At 42.7% G+C, this 23,639-nt stretch overlaps 1 protein-coding gene across 1 annotated transcript in view; it reads left to right on the plus strand.

The window, feature by feature from the left end:
* Positions 1–7,401, plus strand: part of LOC112266909 (PTB-containing, cubilin and LRP1-interacting protein) — a 34,027-nt gene extending 26,626 nt beyond the window's left edge. The window contains exon 3 of the mRNA XM_024444834.2: positions 5,160–7,401. Coding sequence (XP_024300602.1) covers positions 5,160–5,657 — 498 coding nt within the window. The 3' untranslated portion in view covers positions 5,658–7,401. The remainder of the gene's footprint in view (positions 1–5,159) is intronic.
* The last annotated feature ends 16,238 nt before the right edge of the window (positions 7,402–23,639 follow it).

Genomic DNA, 23,639 nt, shown 5'->3' on the forward strand with positions numbered 1-23,639 from the left:
GAAGGTATCAGACCCACCTTCAGATGGGCTGGGCTTACACACACACAGTCTTGTATAACTAACCTTGTGGGGACACACAATTCAGTCCCATTCAAAATCTAATTTTCCCTAACCTGTACCCTAACATGAAAGCCTAACCTTAACCCTAAACCTAACTCTAGTTCCTAAACCTAAAACGAACCCTAACAAAATGTACCCAGTTGGTCAAATTTGAGTTTGTTTGCTATTCTTGTGGGGACTTCTGGTCCCTACAAGTATAGTTAAACACGTCCACACACACACACTACTCCAACATTCCAGTTTCCCAGATGAGGACTGTCACCCCCTCATTCTTTCATCCCTGTAAATCATCAGAGGAGAGGAGGCATTTCCTCCTGTCTTCAAATGTTTACAGCAGACATGAACACAGGCTGCTGTAATGTTGACATGGTGAGGTCACAAATGCACAGTGAGATTCTGTTCAGCAGTTCGTATAAAATGACCGCAGTCTCTGACTGACACACACACACACACACACACACACACACACACACACACACACACACACACACACTCCTCCATGCTGATAATATAGCCCTGGGACAAACCCACCTGTGCAAACTTCACATAAAGAACAGTCACAGGTAAGTACTGTATCTTATCTTAGCCTGGGTCCAGTCTATTGCTGCAGACAACTTGTCCTTCTCAGGTATGACCACTACAAGGAAGTAGGCTTAAGAAGAACCTGACTGGCACCCAGGCTAATTTAATCTATATAGGATTATCTAAGCCCAGTTCCTCTTCCTGTGTATAGTTGTCCTGCTCTACAGTCTCTAAGGGTATTTTTACACTTTCAGTCCCTTTCAGACAATTTTATGAACTCGGTACGGTTCACTTATTATTATTTTTTTACCCCAGTATTAACACTCCAAAAGAGCCTCCGAAGCGAACCGAACTGAGACCATCTCGAGAGGTGGTCTGAGTTCGGTTCGCTTGAAATCCGCAGCCCGGTTCCCTTTCTCTAGGACAATGTGAAGGCAAAGCTCCCCAGGTTCGCTTGTCATTGTTCCCCTACCACACACTAGACTACTGCAACACTGTCTTCCTTGCCATAAACCTTCACATTGGTGCCATAAAAGAGAGAAGATTAATGTGCAGGTTCAAAAACAAAATGTGTGCTGTTTTTGGATATTGATTAGCGATTGTCAAGGACGCATAGAAATTCCAAAATGTGTGGAGTTTTTAGTTCAGATTATTTGTTTGCAATATGTGATCTATAGGCTAAGAGAGCTTCATTAGCTGTTTATTGATTGTGGTGTTTGAATAGTGAGAAGACAATATATTTGGTGACATCACAACATCTATTCCAGCTCTTAAAGGGGCAGTAGCCTACCTTGTAGAATGTTTATAATTACCGCATGATTTATTCTGCAGTTATTCTATTACCAACTGGAGGTATATCTAGCTATCTGACAACGCGTTCTGATTGAATGGCTTGTCCTGCACTTTTGTAAAAACCCAGAGTACATGTTGGAAAAAGATCTAGCTTCCTTTCTAAACATAGCAATGTGAATGCACAGAGGACTCGGTCCACAAAATAGGTGACGTGAACTGTCAAAAGAGTTGAGTCCTCATTCAAAGGCAAGGGCCGTGTGAATACAAAGGGAAAACACCCTGATAGGGTCTCTGGGAAAAGGCAGATCTTATCTGTCTGAATGTCTTCTCCTGACTGAGCCTCCGAGACAAGTACAAGGAGATTAGTATAGCTCTACATCCTCACTGCACTGATTCCAGCCTACCCCAATCGACCTACCCACTTACCCCTTTCCCTCCATGCCCCTTTCCCTCCATCCCCCCTCGGTCATGTCATGTTAGAACAAACATGTTTAGTCTGTGTGATATTACAAAGACCAAAGAGAACTGCTGTCAATGAGGGGCTTTGAGGACAGAAATACTGCAGAGCCCAGTGAGTGAGACTGAGGAGTGAGGGACTCTTTGTGGACTGCCAGCCAGCCAGCCTCGGAGGAAGAGAGGCGGCCTCTGTTCCCCTGTAGCAACCCCAAACACCTCCCACGTGTCTGTGTGTGTGTGTGTGTGTGTGTGTGTGTGTGTGCATACGCACGTGTATGGTGAGGTGTGCTCACTGGTCACCCAGTACAACCGGTAGGCCAGGGGTCTCTAGAATGGGCCAGTTGTCCCTGCTGACCCCTAGCCACTCCCAATGCTGCCTGACACAGAGCAGAGTACGACCAGCCTTACATGTGGAAAGATGGGGCAGCAGGGGACAGTGTGAGAGTGGATAGTGTCAGAGAATTGAGTTGCTTTTCTAAAAGTAAGATGTCTATATATCCAGTACATAGGTCCATCCACAGGCCATCATTACCAGCCTGCACTCAACTACTAAGCAGATCTAAAACAAACTCTATAACCTCAATACAAAATGGAAAAAGAAAATAAATCACTCAAAAGATCATTAGAACTAATTATTGCTCGTTTTATACTTTATCTCCACTGTAAATATCCTGGTGGGTGGATGTCAGTTGGCTAAGAGCGCGGTGTCAGTGTGGTCGGCTTGCTTAACCGCCTGGCCTCTGGGGGTGCTCCAGAGGTTTTCACCATGATGGATCTGCTGGAGAACCGTCAGGGGAGAAACGTTGCGGTTGCCCCCAGATGACAACCATACTGCCTGAGACTAAGGCTGCAGCAGCTGGATCTAGTGATTAGGATTCTCTCTGTACTCTCGTTTTCTCTCTCTGTTCATCTCTCTATTTCTGTCTCTCTTGCCTGTTCTCTTTTTTTCTGTCCTCTTTTTCTCTGTTTCACTTGCTGCCTCCCTCTCTCCGTTTCACTTGCTGCCTCCCTCTCTCCGTTTCACTTGCTCTGCCTCCCTCTCTCCGTTTCACTTGCTCTGCCTCCCTCTCTCCGTTTCACTTGCTCTGCCTCCCTCTCTCCGTTTCACTTGCTCTGTCTCCCTCGCTCCGTTTCACTTGCTCTGTCTCCCTCGCTCCGTTTCACTTGCTCTGTCTCCTCTCTCTCCATCTCTACAGAGTGGTTCAGTTGGTCATGGTAGTCAGGACTGTGGATGTAAAGGGATCTTGGTCTGCCTTGGCTCTGGCTGTGGTTTCTCCATTGGCGGGGCTCTCTGTGGTGTGATGTGGTGAGGACTAGTGTTTCTCACACCAGCCAGCCAGCCTGAAGACGGTTCTCTGTTCTTCCAGGCTTCACCACTACAGGGTTGTAATAGTTTGTGGATGGAATGACTGGAACCGAGAGAGAAAAAAGTGTCCAAATGGGAAGGAGGGAGGGATGGATTGAGAGGGAGAGAGAGAGACCGGGGCCAGATATAGTCCTTGTGGTCACAGGCTAAACAAAACTTCCAGACGGAAGAAAAAAAATGGTCCTTTTTTTTCTTGCTGGTCTCCTCCGCATTTCCTGTTTGTCAATATTTCATTGATAGTGTTGCGTGTCTGTGTGTCCCTGTCCTTGACATATTATCAGATAGCACTTTATCTTTCAGGGTAACTGTTGTGTATTTTGTGTACAGTATGTGTATTTTGTGTCTTCACATTTGTGTCTCTTCATGATATACCGTTTTGCCAGCTTGGTCTAGTGTCCAGAGATGTACGATGCATTCTGATGTCACATGTTATTCTTCATCTTTTTAAAGAAGCACTCCAGCTATTTTTCCTGTTGAAAAACAATATCCGGAGGGAGAGAGGTAAAGAGAGAGATGGAAAAGGGGGGGAGAACATACGACATTATAAAATCCTTGTACACAAACAACAAGTGTGCGGTTGGTCACAACTGTTTCAATTTAAAAAGTCTTGCAGAGCTTCGCAAAAAATGGATGCCACGACGGCTGTGTAAAGTTTTACACTTCTAGTTGGATTACTAGGCCATTATCGGTCATGCTCTCTCTCCTGACAACCCTTTTTCTTAGATCACACATTCCTCACACACGTGCACATATGACTACACACACGCACACACAGTCCGGGTGCTGCAGACTGTTCTAGTGCAGCTTAAGCCCCACCCTCCAACATATATATCAACGAATTTGGCGAGGGCACTAGAACAGTCTCCAGCACCCGGCCTCACGCTACTAGAATCTGAAGTCAAATGTCTACTGTTTGCTGATGATCTGGTGCTTCTGTCCCCAACCAAGGAGGGCCTACAGCAGCACCTAGATATTCTGTCAGACTTGGGCCCTGACAGTAAATCTCCGTAAGACCACAAATACAAATTGCATCTAGACACTGTTGCCCTAGAGCACACAAAAAACTATACATACCTCGGCCTAAACATCAGCATCACCTTTAACTTCCACAAAGCTGTGAACGATCTGAGAGAACAGGCAAGAAGGGACATACCAATTAGGATCTGGCTAAACATGCTTGAATCAGTTATAGAACCCATTGCCCTTTATGGTTGCGAGTCCTGGGGTCCGCTCACCAACCAAATTGAGACTCTGCAAAAATATCCTCAGTGTACAACGTAAAATACCAAATAATGCATGCAGATCAGAATTAGGGTGATACCCGCTAATTATCAAAATCCAGAAAAGACCCGTTAAATTCTACAACCACCTAAATGGAAGCGATTCCCAAACCTTCCATAACAAAGCCATCACCTACAGCGAAATTAACTTGGAGAAGAGCCCTCAAAGCACCCCACAGAGCCCCAGGACAGCAACACAATTAGAACCAATGTGTTTGACACACATTTCTCTCAGATTAGACAGACCCACAAAGAATTTGAGAACTAATCCAATTTTGATAAACTCCCATATCTATTGGGTGAAATACCACAGTGTGCAACACAGCAGCAAGATTTGTGACCTGTTGCCACAAGAAAAGGGCAACCAGTTAAGAACAAACACCTTTGTACTTTAACCATTTGCACATCGTTACAACACTGTATATAGACATAATGACATTTGAAAAGTCTCTATTATTTCGGAACTTGTGAGTGTAATATTTACTGTTCATGCTTTTGTTTATTTTGATCCATTTCACTTGCTTTGGCAATGTAAACATGTTTCCCATGCCAATAAAGCCCATGACCTTAGCATTGATAACCCCGCACTCTTACCAGTTGAGGCACATAGTTTTGTACCACTAAATGCTGTTAGATGTTTAACAGCCTCTCTCTCTTTCTCTCCCTCTGTGTTCTCTCCACAGGTGACATACCTTGGCAAGGTGACCATCTCAGGGACCCAGTTCCTGTCGGGCTGCACAGAGTCGGCAGTGGTGGGCCTGTGGGACCGCCGTGCGCTGGCCCAGGAAGAGCACCTCCTTGCCAACTCCCTCCTGGAGATCCGCCCCTTCCAGGTGCGCCTGCACCACCTGGACGGGCGCGGCGAGGCCTCGGTGACCATGGACACGTACCAGGTGGCGCGCATCGCTTACTGTACGGCGGACCACTGCACGAGCCCCAATGTGTTCGCCTGGATCTACCGGGAGATCAACGACGACCTGACCTTCCAGATGGACTGCCACGCCGTGGAGTGTGAGAGCAAGCTGGAGGCCAAGAAGCTGGCCCACTCCATGATGGACGCTTTCCGCAAGACCTTCCACAGTATGCGCAGCGATGGACGCATCCACAAGAGCGGCTCCTCGGACGAGTTCGCCACCGACGACTCCGCTCCAGACGACTCCACCCCCGAGGAAGACGGCTGAGCACCAGGGTTTCCGCCGCCCCCCCCCTCTCCCCGATCACAAGCCTGTGAGGGGAGGTGCACAGGGGCAACCAGAGCACTCTCTCTACTCTCTGTCTCTCTCTCTCACTCTTCTCTGGTTTAAGGAAAAAACATGGAACTAAAACTGACCGCAGACTGAAGGATGATGAGGATGTAGTTTTAAAAAGGGGGAAAGGAACAACTTGAGACCTAACATATGGGGAAGTGAAACTTAGTGTTGCCTCTTTGGATAAATCGGTCCTCAAACATTTGGATAGCCATTGACGCGCCTGATCTGCCCATAAGAATCAGTGAATAATGGTTATAAGACAGTTACATTCCCATCCGACGCTGCGGTCTGTCCGTCCGTCTGTCTGCGATGTGCAGAGAAAATCTGCCTCTTTACAACCACCTCTCGCCCCACCCCGTCCTGGCCCAATCAAAAGCCCAGATCACTTCCTAAAAATCCAGATCACTGCTTCCCGTTCTGATTTTTTAACAACACTATGGAGTTGAGAGTTATGCCTGTAGCACTGTTAAATGTGTGGTTTCAAAAAGAAAGCCTTGACTAATATATGTGTGGAAGGTTGCCGGGAGGAGGGAGGTCCTGACATATTTATTAGGCTACGAGAGCGTCATCCCTTATCAATCACATTTACTTCCTGTTTTGAAGCATACCAAAAGTGAGTCTTTTAGCTGTGTCTTCTTTGTTGACTTTGTGCCTCACTTCTCACACACCAAGGCTTGTCTCTTAGTCCCGCAGTCCCAAATGTTGTGCGTGTGTGTGTGTGTAGTCGTCGTGCATGTGCATGTGTGTGTGAGGAATGTGTGATCTAAGAAAAAGGGTTGTCAGGAGAGAGAGCATGACCGATAATGGCCTAGTAATCCAACTAGAAGTCTAAAACGTTTCACAGCCGTCCATAAAGAATACCTGAAGGCTCTTGGCCTGTGCTGAATGTATTATAGGTATGTTGTGCTGCAAGCTCCCTACACCTTTTAGTTACTTCGTTTTTTTTTTGTACATTTCTTCTACATTGTTATATGTGGATTAGGTGCAGTTTAGCAAGGGCCGTTTTCTGTACAGACACCTTAAGGTAACGATTATGTCTCGTGGGCTGGATGCGTGTTGAGTCTATGAACAGACAGACACAGCTCAGTTTCACTTGTGCTGTCGAAGGGTAAGAGCGGCCATTTTGGGGCAACTGGAAGCCCCCATGACACAAGAGCCTCACCCCACCCCCCTTTCTAACAAGACTCTTGAATGGACTGGATGCTGGTACTCACAGTGGGGTGGGTCATGTATTTTGTCTGGTGTCTAAAGCCAATTTTATTAAGATGGCTCTGGTCAGTACGTACATATATAAACAATGTATTTGAAACTCATTCAATAAGCTTATGTAAATACACAAATGAAGTATCCGTTTCCAAATATTACAGCATTAAATGTTGATAGCTATTTTAAATAAACAACGGGAACATCAAAGACAGCACCAGTGTTTTAAAGTCAATTGTGAATATGTAGAGTTCCATAGAAGTGGCTGTCAACAGGGTGTGTGAGCCCAGCGGCTTGACATGCCAGGATGACAGGAGGAGGGAATGTTTATAAAGCTGTAGATTACTGTGTCATGTCTTGTCTGAAGGCTCAGATGTGCTTTAAATGTCTGGAAATGTTACCGTAAGTGTTTTCTATACAGTATTTGCAAAGATAAAGAAACAATCACATATAAACTATTTACCAAGACTGACTGGTGATGCCGAAGTGTCTTTTTTTGTTTGTTTACGAAAACGTTCATATTGATTCGAGTTGGCTGTGATGTTTTGCCTTCATGACAAATGTTTCTCACAGTACTAGGAATTGTACATGTGGGTGAATTTCAACGGCTGTGTATGTATTAGGTTTGTGTACACATACAATATTACAGCCAGAGATTGCCTCCAATCCTACCAATCATTTTGTCTCCATTTCTTACATTCATAGACCGCAAAGCTCTTTCCATTGTTGTGGGGCTCATTCCCTTCAAACACCAGGAATGTGTGGCAGCCATTTTGGTGCCCACATCCGTCTCAAGGTATTTCCATAACGCGGGTGCTTATACCGTTGGCTATCGTCACAGAGTTTCTAAACCCAGAGGTGCAACATGACAAGACTTTCGGGGAACGCTTGCAAAGCAGCCCAGGCCGGGGTTTGGGTTTGAGAAGGGTTAGTTCGTCTAAAGACACAACCTTGTAAAAGTGACAAACTGACATGTTTTGATTTTCATCAAAAGCAGCTTTAAAATGAAGGAATGCCTTTGATTTGACAGCCTGCACCTGCGCAGTTCGGTGCGAGACGACCGTTGGACCCGATGACGTTTCTCCGCATGAGCTTAGCTATCGAACGTTGCCATGACATCATCGACAAGCACGATCAGGGATTTCTATTGGAGAAGCAGTTTCTGCCTATCTTCATACGGTACTGTATTTGCTATCATTTTGCTGCTCAGAAACTGCAGAGAATCGAGAGCAAAATGGATGCTGGAAACAGTCTGAATGACTGCTGAATGGGAACACTGCCTCCTTCTGGAAGGTAGAGGAACACCTTCCTCACTTTCCCATTCCGATAAAAGAGCATACCCCACATAGAGAATATATTTGGATAACTTATATTATGGGTTTATTATTTATGAGAAGTGTGCCCACACATTTTGACGTTTACGTGCTCTATATAACTATTTGCACTTCAAAACATTCACTAATACCAAGTGTCTGCATAAAACTGTGATCACTTTGAAGTGGAGATGTTGTTTGATGGATATATACACAGTGTACTAAACATTAAGAACACCTTCCTAAAATTGAGTCTCACCACCTGCTTTTGCCCTCAGAGCAGCCTACATTTGTTGGGGCATGGACTCTACAAGGTGTCAAGCGTTCCACAATGATACTGGCCCATTTTGACTCCAATTTTTCCCACAGTTGTGTCACGTCGGTTGGATGTCCTTTGGGTAGTGGACCATTCTTGATACAAATGAGAAACTGTTGAGCAAGAAAAACCCAGTAGCGTTGCAGTTCTTGACACAAACCGGTGCGCCTGGCACCTACTACCACACCCGGTTCAAAAGCACTTCAAAACTTCTGTCTTCTCAAGGTGTTTCAAGGATTAATAATCCTTCTTTACTCTGTCTTCTCCCCTTCATCTACACTGATTTAAGTGTATGTAACGATTGACATCAATAAGGGATCATAGCTTTCACCTGGATTCACCTGGTCATAGAAAGAGCAGCTATTCTTAATGTTTTGTATCAGTGTAAATATGTTGATTAAAGGTACCATAGATAGATAGAAGTGTGTGTGAGAGAGAAAGAGTGAGAGATAGAGGTACGTTTATTAAACGTGATGCCTACTGAACCTACATTTCCAAGTCCTGTCTCATCGTGCTCTCATCACACAAAATGTCTGAGAATCTCATCCATGAAAAACAGTGAATGTTGGGAAGAAGCTCAGAGAAGAGCGTGCCATGGCAATGATTGATCCCAGAAGTGTGTGTGTGTGTGTGTGTGTGTGTGTGTGTGAGAGAGAGAATGAGAAAGCAAGGTAAGTTTAGTAAACCTGATGTCTTTTCCAGAACAGAGGGGATACAAGGTCACTGTGACTTACAGAATGTTTCAGTCATGTCTAAGCTCTTCATCCCTCACGTCTGATTGGCTCATAAGTCCATTCATATGATTTAGATCCTGACCATAAGGAAAGATGGAGTGTCTGAGTGGAGGAGGCCGGTGCCTATCACAACCCTAGGATCCCAGATTCTCTCATCCCTGGAAGTTAAGCCACCAGGATTTCCAGCACACCACTATCCTACTGAACCTACATTTCCAAGTCCTGTCTCATCGTGCTCTCAGAACACAGGAAATGTCTGAGAATCTCATCCGTGAAAACAGGGATGTCGGGAAGAAGCTCAGAGCAGAGCGTGCCATGGAAATGATTGGTGTGTGTGTGTGTGTGTGTTAACCCCAGGAGAGTGGAATGGAATACATTACTTTCAGGGTGATTCAATGTATAAATGTTCTTTGAGATTTGCAGAGTCCTGCGGGCCCACACCGGCATCTTGCTCACAGATGCTAAGAGGAGAGTTGGGCAACACTGCAGAACACAACATACACATGCTGACTGGACTACAAGAACCGCCTGGAAAGAGAACCGCAGACAAACAAGCAAAGCAGACACACACACACGTGCACCCTTTGTAATTACTTGGATTTCAGCATAAATTGGTCATAAAATTTTATCTGATCTTCATCTAAATCACAATAGACACAGTCTGTTTAAACTAATAAAGCACAAACAATTATGCTTTTTCATGTCTTTATTGAACACAGCGCGGTAACATCCACAGTGCAGGGTGGAACAAGTAAGTGAACCCTTGGATTTAATAACTGGTTGACCCTCCTTTGCAGCAATAACCTTCAAAAAAACAGTTTCTGTTCAGTTTTTCTGCACAATGGTCAGGAGGTATTTTGGAACATTCGTCTTTACAAAACTGTTTCAGTTCAGCAGTATTCTTAGGATGTCTTGTGTGAACTGCTCTCTTGAGGTCATGCCACAGCATCTCAATCGGGTTGAGGTCAGGATGCTGACTGAGCCATTCCAGAAGGCGTATTTTCTTCTGAAGTCATTCTGTTGTTGATTTACTTTTGGGTTTTGGGTCGGTGTCCTGTTGCATCACCCAACTTCTGTTGAGTTTCAATTGGTGGACAGATAGCCTTACATTCTCCCGAAAAATGTCTTGATAAACTTGGGAATTCATTTTTATGTCGATGACAGGAAGCTGACCAGGCCCTGAGGCAGCAAAGCAGCCCCAAACCATGACGCTCCCTTCACCATACTTTACAGTTGGGATGAGGTTTTGATGTTGGTGTGCTGGGCATTTTCTTCTCCACACACAGTGTTGTGTGTTCCTTCCAAACAACTCAACTTTAGTTTCATCTATCCACAGAATATTTTGGCAGTAGCGCTGTGTAACATCCAGGTAGTCTTTTGCGAACTTCAGACGTGCCACAATGTGTTTTTTGGACATCAGTGGACACTTCTGTGGTGTCCTCCCATGAACACCATTATTGTTTTATGTATTGTGTACTCGTCTATAGAGATGTTAGCATGTTGGACTCCAGGTTAGTTGACTCCTGACTCCAATTATCTTTTGGAGAAGTCATTAGCCTATGAGTTCACATGTTTTCCCAACCTACACTGTGAATGTGTCAATTATGTATTCAATATAGACAAGAAAAATACAATAATGTGTGTGTTATTAGTTTAAGCACACAGTGTTTGTCTGTTGTTGTGTTTGTCTGTTGTTGTGATCAAATCTTAGGACCAATTGATGCAGAAATCCAGGTAATTCCAAAGGGTTCACATACATTTTTCTTGCCACTGTATATTTTTTTATTTCACCTTTTATTTAACCAGGTAGGCCAGTTGAGAACACCTTTTATTTAACCAGGTAGGCCAGTTGAGAACACCTTTTATTTAACCAGGTAGGCCAGTTGAGAACACCTTTTATTTAACCAGGTAGGCCAGTTGAGAACACCTTTTATTTAACCAGGTAGGCCAGTTGAGAACACCTTTTATTTAACCAGGTAGGTCAGTTGAGAACACCTTTTATTTAATCAGGTAGGCCAGTTGAGAACACCTTTTATTTAACCAGGTAGGCCAGTTGAGAACACCTTTTATTTAACCAGGTAGGTCAGTTGAGAACACCTTTTATTTAACCAGGTAGGCCAGTTGAGAACACCTTTTATTTAACCAGGTAGGCCAGTTGAGAACACCTTTTATTTAACCAGGTAGGTCAGTTGAGAACACCTTTTATTTAACCAGGTAGGCCAGTTGAGAACACCTTTTATTTAACCAGGTAGGTCAGTTGAGAACACCTTTTATTTAACCAGGTAGGCCAGTTGAGAACACCTTTTATTTAACCAGGTATCAGTTGAGAACACCTTTTATTTAATCAGGTAGGTCAGTTGAGAACACCTTTTATTTAACCAGGTAGGCCAGTTGAGAACACCTTTTATTTAACCAGGTAGGCCAGTTGAGAACACCTTTTATTTAACCAGGTAGGCCAGTTGAGAACACCTTTTATTTAATCAGGTAGGCCAGTTGAGAACACCTTTTATTTAACCAGGTAGGCCAGTTGAGAACACCTTTTATTTAACCAGGTAGGCCAGTTGAGAACACCTTTTATTTAACCAGGTAGGCCAGTTGAGAACACCTTTTATTTAATCAGGTAGGCCAGTTGAGAACACCTTTTATTTAACCAGGTAGGCCAGTTGAGAACACCTTTTATTTAACCAGGTAGGCCAGTTGAGAACACCTTTTATTTAACCAGGTAGGCCAGTTGAGAACACCTTTTATTTAACCAGGTAGGTCAGTTGAGAACACCTTTTATTTAACCAGGTAGGCCAGTTGAGAACACCTTTTATTTAACCAGGTAGGCCAGTTGAGAACACCTTTTATTTAACCAGGTAAGCCAGTTGAGAACACCTTTTATTTAACCAGGTAGGTCAGTTGAGAACACCTTTTATTTCACCAGGTAGGCCAGTTGAGAACACCTTTTATTTAACCAGGTAGGCCAGTTGAGAACACCTTTTATTTAACCAGGTAGGCCAGTTGAGAACAAGTTCGCATTTACAACTGCGACCTGGCCAAGATAAAGCAAAGCAGTGTGACACAAACAACAACCGAGTTAAACAAATTCACAGTCAATAACACAATAGAAAAATCTATGTACAGTGTGGGCAAATGTAGAAGAGTAGGGAGGTAAGGCAATAAACAGGCCATAGAGGCAAAATAATTAGAATTTAGCATTAACACTGGGGTGATAGATGTGCAGAAGATGATATGCAAGTAGAGATACTGGGGTGCAAAAGAGTAAGAGGATAAATAACAATATGGGGATGAGGTAGTTTGGTTGCTATTTATAGATTGGCTGTGTACAGGTACAGTGATCAGTAAGCTGCTCTGACAGCTGATGCTTAAGGTTAGAGAGGGAGATATAATTCTCCAGCTTCAGTGATTTTTGCAACTCGTTCCAGTCATTGACAGCAGAAACCTGGAAGGAAAGGCGGCCAAAGGAAGTGTTGGCTTTGGGGATGTCCAGTGAAATATACCTGCTGGAGCGTGTGCTACAAGTGGGTGTTACTATGGTGACCAGTGAGCTGAGATAAGGCGGGGATTTACCTAGCAAAGACTTATAGATGACCTGGAGCCACTATGTTTGGCGACAAATTGTAGTGAGGGCCAGCCAACGAGAGCATACAGGTCACAGTGGTGGGTAGTATATGTGGCTTTGGTGACAAAACAGATGGCATTGTGCTAGACTACATCCAGTTTGCTGAGTAGTGTTGGAGGCTATTTTGTAAATGACCTAAGGATAGTTTTAGGATAGTAGGATAGTTTTACAAGGGTATGTTTGGCAACATGAGTGAAGGAGGCTTTGTTGCGAAATAGGAAGCCGATTCTGGATTTAATTTTGGATTGGAGATGCTTAATGTGAGTCTGGAAGGAGAGTTTACAGTCTAACCAGACACCTAGGTATTTGTAGTTGTCCACATAGTCAGAACCGTCCAGAGAATTGATGCTAGGCGTGGGGGTGGGTGTGGGCAACAAATGGTTGAAGGCACTGCAGTCTAAGGCACTGCATCTCAGTGCAAGAGGCGTCACTACAGTCCCTGGTTCAAATCCAGGCTGTATCACATCCGGCCGTGATTGGGAATCCCATAGGGCGGTGCACAATTGGCCCAGCGTTGTCCGGGTTTGGCTGGGGTAGGCCATCATTGTAAATAAGAATTTGTTCTTAACTGACTTTCCTCGTAAAATATAAGATAAATTAAAATCAAATGTTGTTTTACTAGCATTTAAAAGCAGTTGGAGGCCACAGAAGGAGTGTTGTATGGCATTGGAGGTTTGTTAACACAGTTTTCAAAGAAGGGCCAGATGTATACAGAATGGTTTCGTCTTCGTAGAAGTGGATCAAAGAATCACCAGCAGCAAGAGCAACATCATTGACATATACAGAGAAGAGTCGGTCCAATAATTGAACACTGTGGCACCCCCATAGAGACTGCCAGAGGTCCGGACAACAGGCCCTCCGATATGACACACTGAACTAGTTGATGAACCAGGCAAGGCAGTCATTTGAGAAACCAAGGCTGTTGAGTTTGCCGATAAGGATGCAGTGATTGACAGAGTCAAAAGCCTTGGCCAGGTCGATGAAGACGGCTGCACAGTACTGTCTTTTATCGATGGCGGTTATGATATTGTTTAGGACCTTGAGCGTGGCTGAGGTGCACCCATGACCAGCTCGGAAACAAGATTGCATAATGGAGAAGGTACGGTGGGATTTGAAATGGTCGGGGATCTGTTTGTTAACTTGGCTTTCGAAGATTTTTAGAAAGGTGGAGCTAGCATGTTGGAGTGAACAGCTGTGTGAGAGAGGCTCCTGCAACTTTTTTGCGAAACTATCTAACTTAACCTACTTTATGGCACTTTTTACAACAAAGGTCTCTTTCTAATACAATATTGTAACTTTCTATGTGAAAATGCAGAATAATAAGCGACCAAAGGACAATAAATCCTTATTTTTTTGAGCAGTGTGTGTGTGTGTGTGTGTGTGTGTATGTGTATATATATACACTAATATATATGTACAGTGGGGAGAACAAGTATTTGATACACTGCCGATTTTGCAAGTTTTCCTACTTACAAAGCATGTAGAGGTCTGTAATTTTTTATCATAGGTACACTTCAACTGTGAGAGACGGAATCTAAAACAAAAATCCAGAAAATCACATTGTATGATTTTTAAGTAATTAATTTGCATTTTATTTCATGACATAAGTATTTGATCACCTACCAACCAGTAAGAATTCCGGCTCTTACAGACCTGATTTTCTCTAAGAAGCTCTACTGTTCCAGTTATTACCTGTTTTAACTGCACCTGTTTGAACTCTTTACCTGTATAAAAGACACCTGTCCACACACTCAATCAAACAGACTCCAACCTCTCCACAATGGCCAAGACCAGAGAGCTGTGTAAGGACATCAGGGATAAAATTGTGGACCTGCACAAGGCTGGGATGGGCTACAGGACAATAGGCAAGCAGCTTGGTGAGAAGGCAACAACTGTTGGCGCAATTATTAGAAAATGGAAGAAGTTCAAGATGACGGTCAATCACCCTCGGTCTGGGGCTCCATGCAAGATCTCACCTCGCAGGGCATCAATGATCATGAGGAAGGTGAGGGATCAGCCCAGAACTACACGGCAGGACCTGGTCAATGACCTGAAGAGAGCTGGGACCACAATCATGGGTTAAAATCCTGCGGCGCACGCAAGGTCCCCCTGTTCAAGCCAGCGCATGTCCAGGCCCGTCTGAAGTTTGCCAATGACCATCTGGATGATCCAGAGGAGGAATGGGAGAAGGTCAGGAGACAAAAATTTAGCTTTTTGGTCTAAACTCCACTCGCCGTGTTTGGAGGAAGAAGAAGGATGAGTACAACCCCAAGTACACCATCTTAACCGTGAAGCATGGAGGTGGTGCAAAGGGGACAGGACGACTGCACCGTATTGAGGGGAGGATGGATGGGGCCATGTATCGCGAGATCTTGGCCAACAACCTCCTTCCCTCAGTAAGAGCATTGAAGATGGGTCGTGGCTCGAATTATTGAACCTCTCGCTCAGGCTCATGCAGCAATTCACGGCTATAATACTAAGATACTCTAAATAAGATTTCCCTATACGCAGATGACATTCTCGTCTATGTAACAGAACCCCAAGCTAGTATCCCAGATATTCTTGATGTGATCAATTTGTTTGGTACCTTGTCGGGATACAGAATAAATTGTAACAAAAGCGAATTAATGCCCATACGGTTGCAAAACACCTCCTGGCTAGAACATCTTCCAGTTAAGTTATCTTCAGAAAAATGTACTTACCTAGGAATTGTAGTTACCAAACAAAACTCCTCACTATGTAAAGATAATTTCCCCTCTCTGATGCAAAAACTCAAAGCAAACATACAATTTTGGAGAACTCTCCCAATTTCTCTGCTCGGAAGAATTAATGCCATTTAAAATGGTCTTCCTCCCACAATTGCTCTACCTATATCAGAACATCCCAATATTCATACCTAAGTCCTTTCATAAACAACTGGACTCAATTATCAATGCTTTCATCTGGGATTATAAAACACACAGGATAGGTTAAAAAAACACCTCTGCAAATCCAAGATGGAAGGAGGATTGTCTCTCCCAAATGTTATATTTTACTACTGGGCCACTAACCTCCGCATTGTTACGTTTCTGCTGGATGACACACTTCCGGCATCCAGCTGGCTTAGTATGGAGCGTGAGGAGTGTCACCCCTTCTCTATTGGTGCTGTGATTCTGTCGCCTGCCAATCTGGAGATGTCACTTTATCGTAACAATCCTATTATACATAGCACAGTCCGAATCTGGAAGCAAATTAAAGTCCACTTTGAGCTTAGACCAATATCATTCATGCTTCCTGTCGCCAGGAATCCCTCCTTTGCCCCCTCTAACCTTGATAACACCTTTGAGCAATGGGGAGTGCTAGGGATAAATACCATAGGTGATCTATATATAGAAAGGACCGTTGCTTCCTTTGAGTTGCTGAGGGAAACTTATAATCTTCCCAGAAGTAACTTTTTCAGATACCTACAAATACCTACTCCTCCCAACATTTGGGAATGCCAAACCTTCCATGTTTGACGGATGCATAAACATATGCCCCACCTCAGACAAACTGATATCTCGTATATATGACGCTTTTCAATCTGTTAGCATACCTTCTACAGATGCCATTAAGGCAAAATGGGAGGAAGAACTAGGGACTGACATCTCGGTGGCAGACTGGGAAGAGAGCTTGGAGTATATCCACACCTGCTCCATTAACTCCAGACATCGTCTCATACAATTCAAGGTATTACACAGATTACACTATTCCAAAACTAAACTGCATAGGATATTTCCTGATACATCCCCTATGTGTGATAAATGTCAGGCTGTGCAGGGTACACTACTCCACTGCTTTGCCCTATGTTCTGACTTGTATGGTTATTGGTGTGGAATTTTTTAGGATCCTCTCTGAAGTTCTGGTGACTTCAATAGACCCAGACCCGCTCCTGATAATCCTGGGAGTGTCTGATTCCCTAAACGGATTAACCAACCCCCCAAAACAACTCATCTCTCAGTCTCATTTTGGCAAAAAAATGTATCTTGTAGTTTTGGAAAAGGAGGGAAGCTCCCTCTACCAAATTATGTCTCAGCGAATTGGCAAACACTGTACACTTAGAAAGAATGAGATATATTCTAAACAATAAATGATCAACATTTGATCAAATCTGGCAGCCTTTCCTCTCTTACTTGGACCAGTCGGCGCTGTGAATTTGTATATTTTAACGCACTCTCAATTGTAATATTTGAATCTACCTTTGGGCAGCATGTGCTTGCCCCACCACCCGAGCAGTTGGGAGGGGAATAGGGGGGAATAAGGGGGTGGAGGTGATGGTGACATCTACCCTCTACCTTCGACCTGTCCTTGTTCTGTAATATTTGTTTTGTACCCAGAACTCTGAGTCTTGTTGTTTCTGTCTGCTCTTTTATGTTTAGATAAGAATTGCATACTTGTCTTTTATACCAATACACCATTCTTGTGCGTGTTCAACAAAAAAAAAATTGAACAAGAAGATTTTAGAAAGGCAGGGCAGGAAGGATGTAGGTTTATAACAGTTTGAGTCTAGAGTGTCTCCCCCTTTGAAAAGGGGGATGACCGCGGCAGCTTTCCAATCTTTGGGGATCTCAGACGATACAAAACAGAGGTGGAAGGTTTATCATGAGCTACAAGTTGATGGTGCTGTATTGAGGTTTATTCTGATTCTTATGGATGTGCAGTTAGACTGGTAGGGGAATCTATGCATTGGCAGTGGGCTTCATGATCCAGCTGATCTTACATCAGTTTCTATTTCTATGAAAAACGTGTCAATTGGCAAAGCAGAAGTCTATTATACACCACTTGGTGTAATCAGAGTCAAGCTCTTGGAAAGGACTGGTAAACGTGTACGCAATGTTACCTACTGCGGATGACAGGTAAACACATGGACCGTATGTTCTCTCTATCTTATATCAACGCATTATAAAAGGTGGTTGTAAAATTGCAGTGAGTAATTCCCTTTTGTAGCCATTCATTTCCATTTACTGCAATAGATCTGCCTCTGTTAACATTGGAGTCATTAATTGGATGCTACTGCACATTCATTTCCTCAAGAGGGCACTGTAGTTTTTCAAATGAACAGTCTTCAAATGCCAGGGTGATGCAGTTATGTTTTTTTTCTAGAAAGCAACACAAATGGTGTTATTGGCTTGTTTTATGTTCAAAGTGAAAGATTATCTTGTTAAAAAAAACATGTCTGGTGTGGGACAACTTCTTAACAGTCTAAAACTTGAACACTGTCAACTAATTTTTTTTCTTCTTATTTCTAGGCTATTGACTCTGCTGGTATACAAGTGAAGGAGGATTTTGTTTGGAAATATATATGTCTGAGTCTGGACAGCTTCTGAGAAGTAATCAAAACTTGAGGACTCTCTCCGAATCAAACTGACACACCTTTCTATTGGCTCTGCATGCTAGTTCATTAACATACAACAGGACAGCAAGGTAGCATGAGCAGAGACATCTCACTCACTACTTTTCTGGTTTATATACAGTCAATGAACTAAGCAGACCAGAACCAGCTGCTAATGCTTTAGTGACTATGGGAGAGACCCCTTTAAGCAGACCTGATCTGTGACCATTTTTTTCAATGGTAAATGACCTGAGTGGGACATCTTTATTTATCCACCATCATTGGCAGGAGTGCTTTTTCTTCAGTGATCTTTTGGGAGGAGATCTAGGGATCCCAGATGGTTTCCTCCTCTCCCCACAGATGGACCTACACACATGATACCCCCAGTTGGTTCCTCATGTCAAAATAAAAGTTATTGCTTGTTTGTGCACAGATGGCGCACGTTCAGGACTTTTATTTTGACACGAGGAAAGCAGATAGGTATGTCTACAACAGACCCACATTTGGAAAGTGTTTAATAATACGTTTCTTTGGAAATCTTGACTCAAATTCCATCCCTATATAAGAACCAACCACACAGACAATTGGTAGAGTAAGCTCAAATATAATTTTATTCAACATTTTTTACAGACAAGGGATGTTTAGGTTTTCGTATGTATACTGAACGAAAATATAAACACAACATGTTTGGTCCCATGCTTCATGAGCTTAAATAAAAGATTACAGAAATGTTGCATATGCACAAAAAGCTTATTTCTATCATGTTTTGTGCACAAATTTGTTTAAATCCCTGTTAGTGAGGATTTCTCCTTTGCCAAGATAATCCATCCACCTGACAGGTGTGACATCAAGAGACATATCATATAAAAAGCATGATCATTACGCAGGTGCACCTTGTGCTGGGGGAAATAAATGGCCACTCTGAAGTGTGCAGTTTTGTCACACAGCACAATGCCAAAGATGTCTTGAGTTGAGGGAGGGTGCAATTGGCATGATGATTACAGAGCTGTTGCCAGAAAATGTTGTTAATTTTTCTACCATAAGCCGCCTCCAACGTCATTTTAGAGAATTTAGCAGAACCGTCCAACTGGCCTCACAACAGCAGACTACGTTTAACTATGCCAGCCCAGGATCTCCACATACGGCTTCTTCACCTGCGGGATCTTCTGAGGGGGCCTGGCTCCCCAGTGGGTCGGCCTCAGGCCCAACCATGGCTGTGCCCCTGCCCAGTCATGTGAAATCCATAGATTTTAGCTTCATTCATTTATTTCAATTGAGTGATTTCCTTCTATGAACTGTAACTCCGTAAAATCTTTGAAATTGTTATATTTTCATTTAGTTTAATAATGTGTGGCCCTGCTGTCCAGGAATTGATTAGAGGGACTATGGATGAGGGAGCGAGGGTAGAACCTAGAAACGACTGTGAAGGTTAGCTATGAGCATCCGATTATCTGGTTATGTCTGGTTTGGGCTCCAGCCAGTAATCTCTAAACGATCACCTGGTAGGCCTACTACCATTGGTACCGGATAGGCAGAATTGATTGAGCCTTTCTTTTAAGTCAAAGTAGTCGTTTAACAAAACCGGTCTTAGCCAGGTAAGGTCATACAGTCAACAAGCCCTAGCCCATGTGGGTTGGGTGCACACACCACAGTAATATACATTGCTAGGGGTCAGGTCAGAACACAGGCCAGCTTCTCAGCATCCTAAAGAAGACCAATTGAAGTCGGGTGTGTTCAATTATGCTTAGCCCTCCTTGACTCCGCCTTCCAAGGGAAATGAATTGAACCAGCAAGCAGGAACATTTACAAGCTCCTTGGCCCTGACATTTCGCATGGGCCTTTTAGACAGAAAAAGATGATCAGCAGATACCATGTGAGCCAGTTTGCTTAGGATCTCGCTGGAGCTCAGGGCTGAGTGATAGACTCTCAAAGCCAAAAGTAGAACAGCAGAGCAGTGGAGCCCATATGGTGGAGACCCAATCTGTTCCAGACTGGTCTCAGATAGGGTCTTATCAGAGCATCAAAGATTGAAAGGCTGTGTTTGTCCACCCATTGCTGGCCCCAGAGCCTTAATCCCAGACAGTAGCTCTATGGAGAAAAAATGGAAATGGCCCGTGATTCATCTGTGATAGGATCTCGCCCGCTAATCCATAGTTTTAATATGTTTGGCCCCTTACAAACTCCTTATCAAGAAATTCAAGATTAGATCAGAGGAAAGAGCTCTAGATTTGTCCTTAGAGGGTATTTTAGTGTTATGGCCTGTTTTTGTTTGTAGTTCAGTCACCGGCTAGAAACTATTTTCAAAGCCTTTCCCCATACGGGATTTTTATTTTCTTTCAATACATTTAACGTCACAAAAAAAATCTGCTCAAATGCATGTAATGCCTGACAATATTCCAGAAATGCATAGCTAAACCATCTAGTCTAAAGGGTGGGCAAAGTGGTTCCTAATTCGGCTTCGTAAACCATCTAAAGTTGATCTGGGTGCCCCCACGGAAATATAATTATCTTCTTTTTTTTTTTTAATCCACAATGAATCAATTTCAGCTAGAGATGTTTTTTTGCATTGTATGTGTCTCAATCCTCCACATCCGCCTATGTTGTTGAAGAACAACCTGGCCTTAATGGCCATGCGCTCTTACAATCTCCACCCGGCACAGCCAGAAGAGGACTGGCCACCCCTCAGAGCCTGGTTCCTCTCTAGGTCTCTTCCTGGCCACCGTGCTTCTACATCTGCATTGCTGGCTGTTTGGGGTTTTAGGCTGGGTCTCTGTATAAATCTCTTTTGACATCTGCTGATGTAAAAAGGGCTTTATAAATACATGTGATTGTGAAAGGTGACAGTCCTAGAGCGGTGTTTGTCAGACCATGACATCCCTGAAAATGTCTTAAAGTAATGGACTGTCATTTCTCTTTGCTTATTTGAGCTGATCTTTTACCAAATAAGGCTAGTGCCATGTATACCAACCCTACCTTGTCACAACACAACTGATTGTCTCAAATGCATTAAGACGTTCCACAAATGAACTTTTAGCAAGGCACACCTGCTAATTGAAATGCATTCCAGGTGACTACCTCATGAAACTGGTTGAGAGAATGCCAAGAGTGTGCAAAGCTTTCAAGGCAAAGGGTGGCTACTTTGAAGAATGTCAAATATATTTTGCTATGTTTAACACTTTTTTGTTTACTACATGATTCCATATGTGTTATTTCATAGTTTTGATGTCTTCACTATTATTCTACAATGTAGAAAATAGTACAAATAAAAACCCTTGAATGAGTAGGTGTGTCCAAACTTTTGACTGGTACAATAGGAGACTGTTCAGTGCCAAAAAACAAGGGGTTAAATACATGTAAAAAAAAAAGTTTAAAAAAAGTAGTATCCTGATCTTTGTTATATCTCTCAGATATAGGATGGACACTTCAGAACAAACTTCCTTTGGATTTTTTGGTGACTGTTGTGCCATGTAGTGAATCTCTTATTCAATGCATTTGAATAACAAGTATCCTAGCGGTTAAGAGTGTTGGGCCCGTAGCCAAAAGGTTGCTGGTTTGAATCCCTGAGCAGACTAAGTAAAAAAAATCTGTTTGTGCCCTTGATCAAGGACTTAACTTGAATTGCTCCTGTATGTCACTCTGGATAAGAATGTGCAAAATGATTAAAATGTAAATATTCATGAGCTAATAGCTGTAAGGCCACATCATTTATGAATATATTTTTGTTGATACTTGAAGGGGTCTTACAATTCTAGATCAAATAGTAAAATCATCCTTGGTCTGACCTTAAAACAATTCCATATAGCTCCCATCCCCCGGCTTAGACTTGTGAAATAAATAAATCAAATGATAAATTATTTTTTACGTGTTGATCACTACATCAATGTTAATGTGTTCTGTGTTTAAAAGGTTAAGCTTGTATACTTTCACATCTGAATTCTTAATGAGAATGACAATGTGCATTTAATACTAAAGTGTCATTGTTAAGACAGTCACCACTTTGTAACAGTACGATTAGCCTATTTTTTATTTACCATACATTCACTAAAATATATTTCTTACAAATTAATTTCAATGCATGTTGAAGATCATACACAGGGGGTTCAAAAAGTCAACAGTACAGGCAGGGAAAAGGCTAGTAACGCCGTACGGGAGATCAGGCAATAGGTTGATAACAGGAAATCCGATAGGCTAAAGTACAGGCAGTGAATAGGGAAAAGGCATCATTAGTGAGGCATGCAAGAACTATCATACACGGGAGGAGACAATTACAGCAAAACCAGAGCTCCGATTAGAAGTGTGTCACAAAACAAACAATACGTCACAATGATGGGGTGCAAAGAAATGAACTAAATAGTGTGTGATAATGACATACAGGTGTGTGAACAGGTGATCAGAATTCAGGTGATTGGGATCTGGAGAGTGAGTTGCGTTCAGGGGATCTATGTGTTTGAGAGTGTGAGCTGGAAAGTGGGCTGGAAAGTGAGCTGCGTTCAGGGGATCTATGTGTTTGAGAGTGTGAGTTGGAACCAGAAGTTACAGCCTTAACATTATTTACTGTCTTACAAAAGTAATTATGAATTGTGTTTTGTTTACAATGCAACCAACTATCAATGTTTGAAAGGAGATATATCTACTGCTTGGATAGGTCCATATGAGCCACTGACTTAATCCTATTCTTTAACTTTTATATTTGGTTGAGATGGACACGTGAATCCAACATATCATTTGTTAACTTGTCTACAAGTTCATATGCTATTTGCCATATTGGAAAAGTGATATTGACTTGTGTTTGGTTGTCAGCGCAACCAAATATCAACTTCTGAAGGAGATGTATCTTCTGATTGGATTTTAATTGGGTTTTAATTCCAGTTTGTCTACAAATGAATAATTGATATGTTAGATTCATGTCTCCATTTCAACTAGAAATGTAAGTTAAAGAACAGGACTAAATCAAATCATATGTTAAATGAACTTTGAATCCTTTGATTTGACTTAATCCTATTCTTTAACTTTGATTTTTGGTTGAGATTGAGTCGTGAATCCAATATATTTATTATTAACTCCATTTGAAATCAACCAAAGCTTGAAACGCTAGGCCTATATGTATTGTCTATTTTTAGTTGAATCCTGGGCTGAATTTAAACCGCAGCTGTTGATGACATCCCAAATGCTGTATAGGCCTATATAGCATCATTGATGATACATGATTGATAAAGTATGGTTACATTTAATTTGTTCTGTTGAACCTATCCTTTGGAATGACATCGATAGCAACAGTGAATCTATTAAGTGAAGATTTCTCAACAATTATTCTCATGATAGACCATTGGTAATACTCAGTGACTCTGGACGGGAGACCGAAGGGATAGCTG

This window comes from Oncorhynchus tshawytscha, linkage group LG14, assembly GCF_018296145.1.
Source record: "Oncorhynchus tshawytscha isolate Ot180627B linkage group LG14, Otsh_v2.0, whole genome shotgun sequence".
In the NCBI taxonomy this organism is placed as follows: Eukaryota; Metazoa; Chordata; class Actinopteri; order Salmoniformes; family Salmonidae; genus Oncorhynchus; species Oncorhynchus tshawytscha.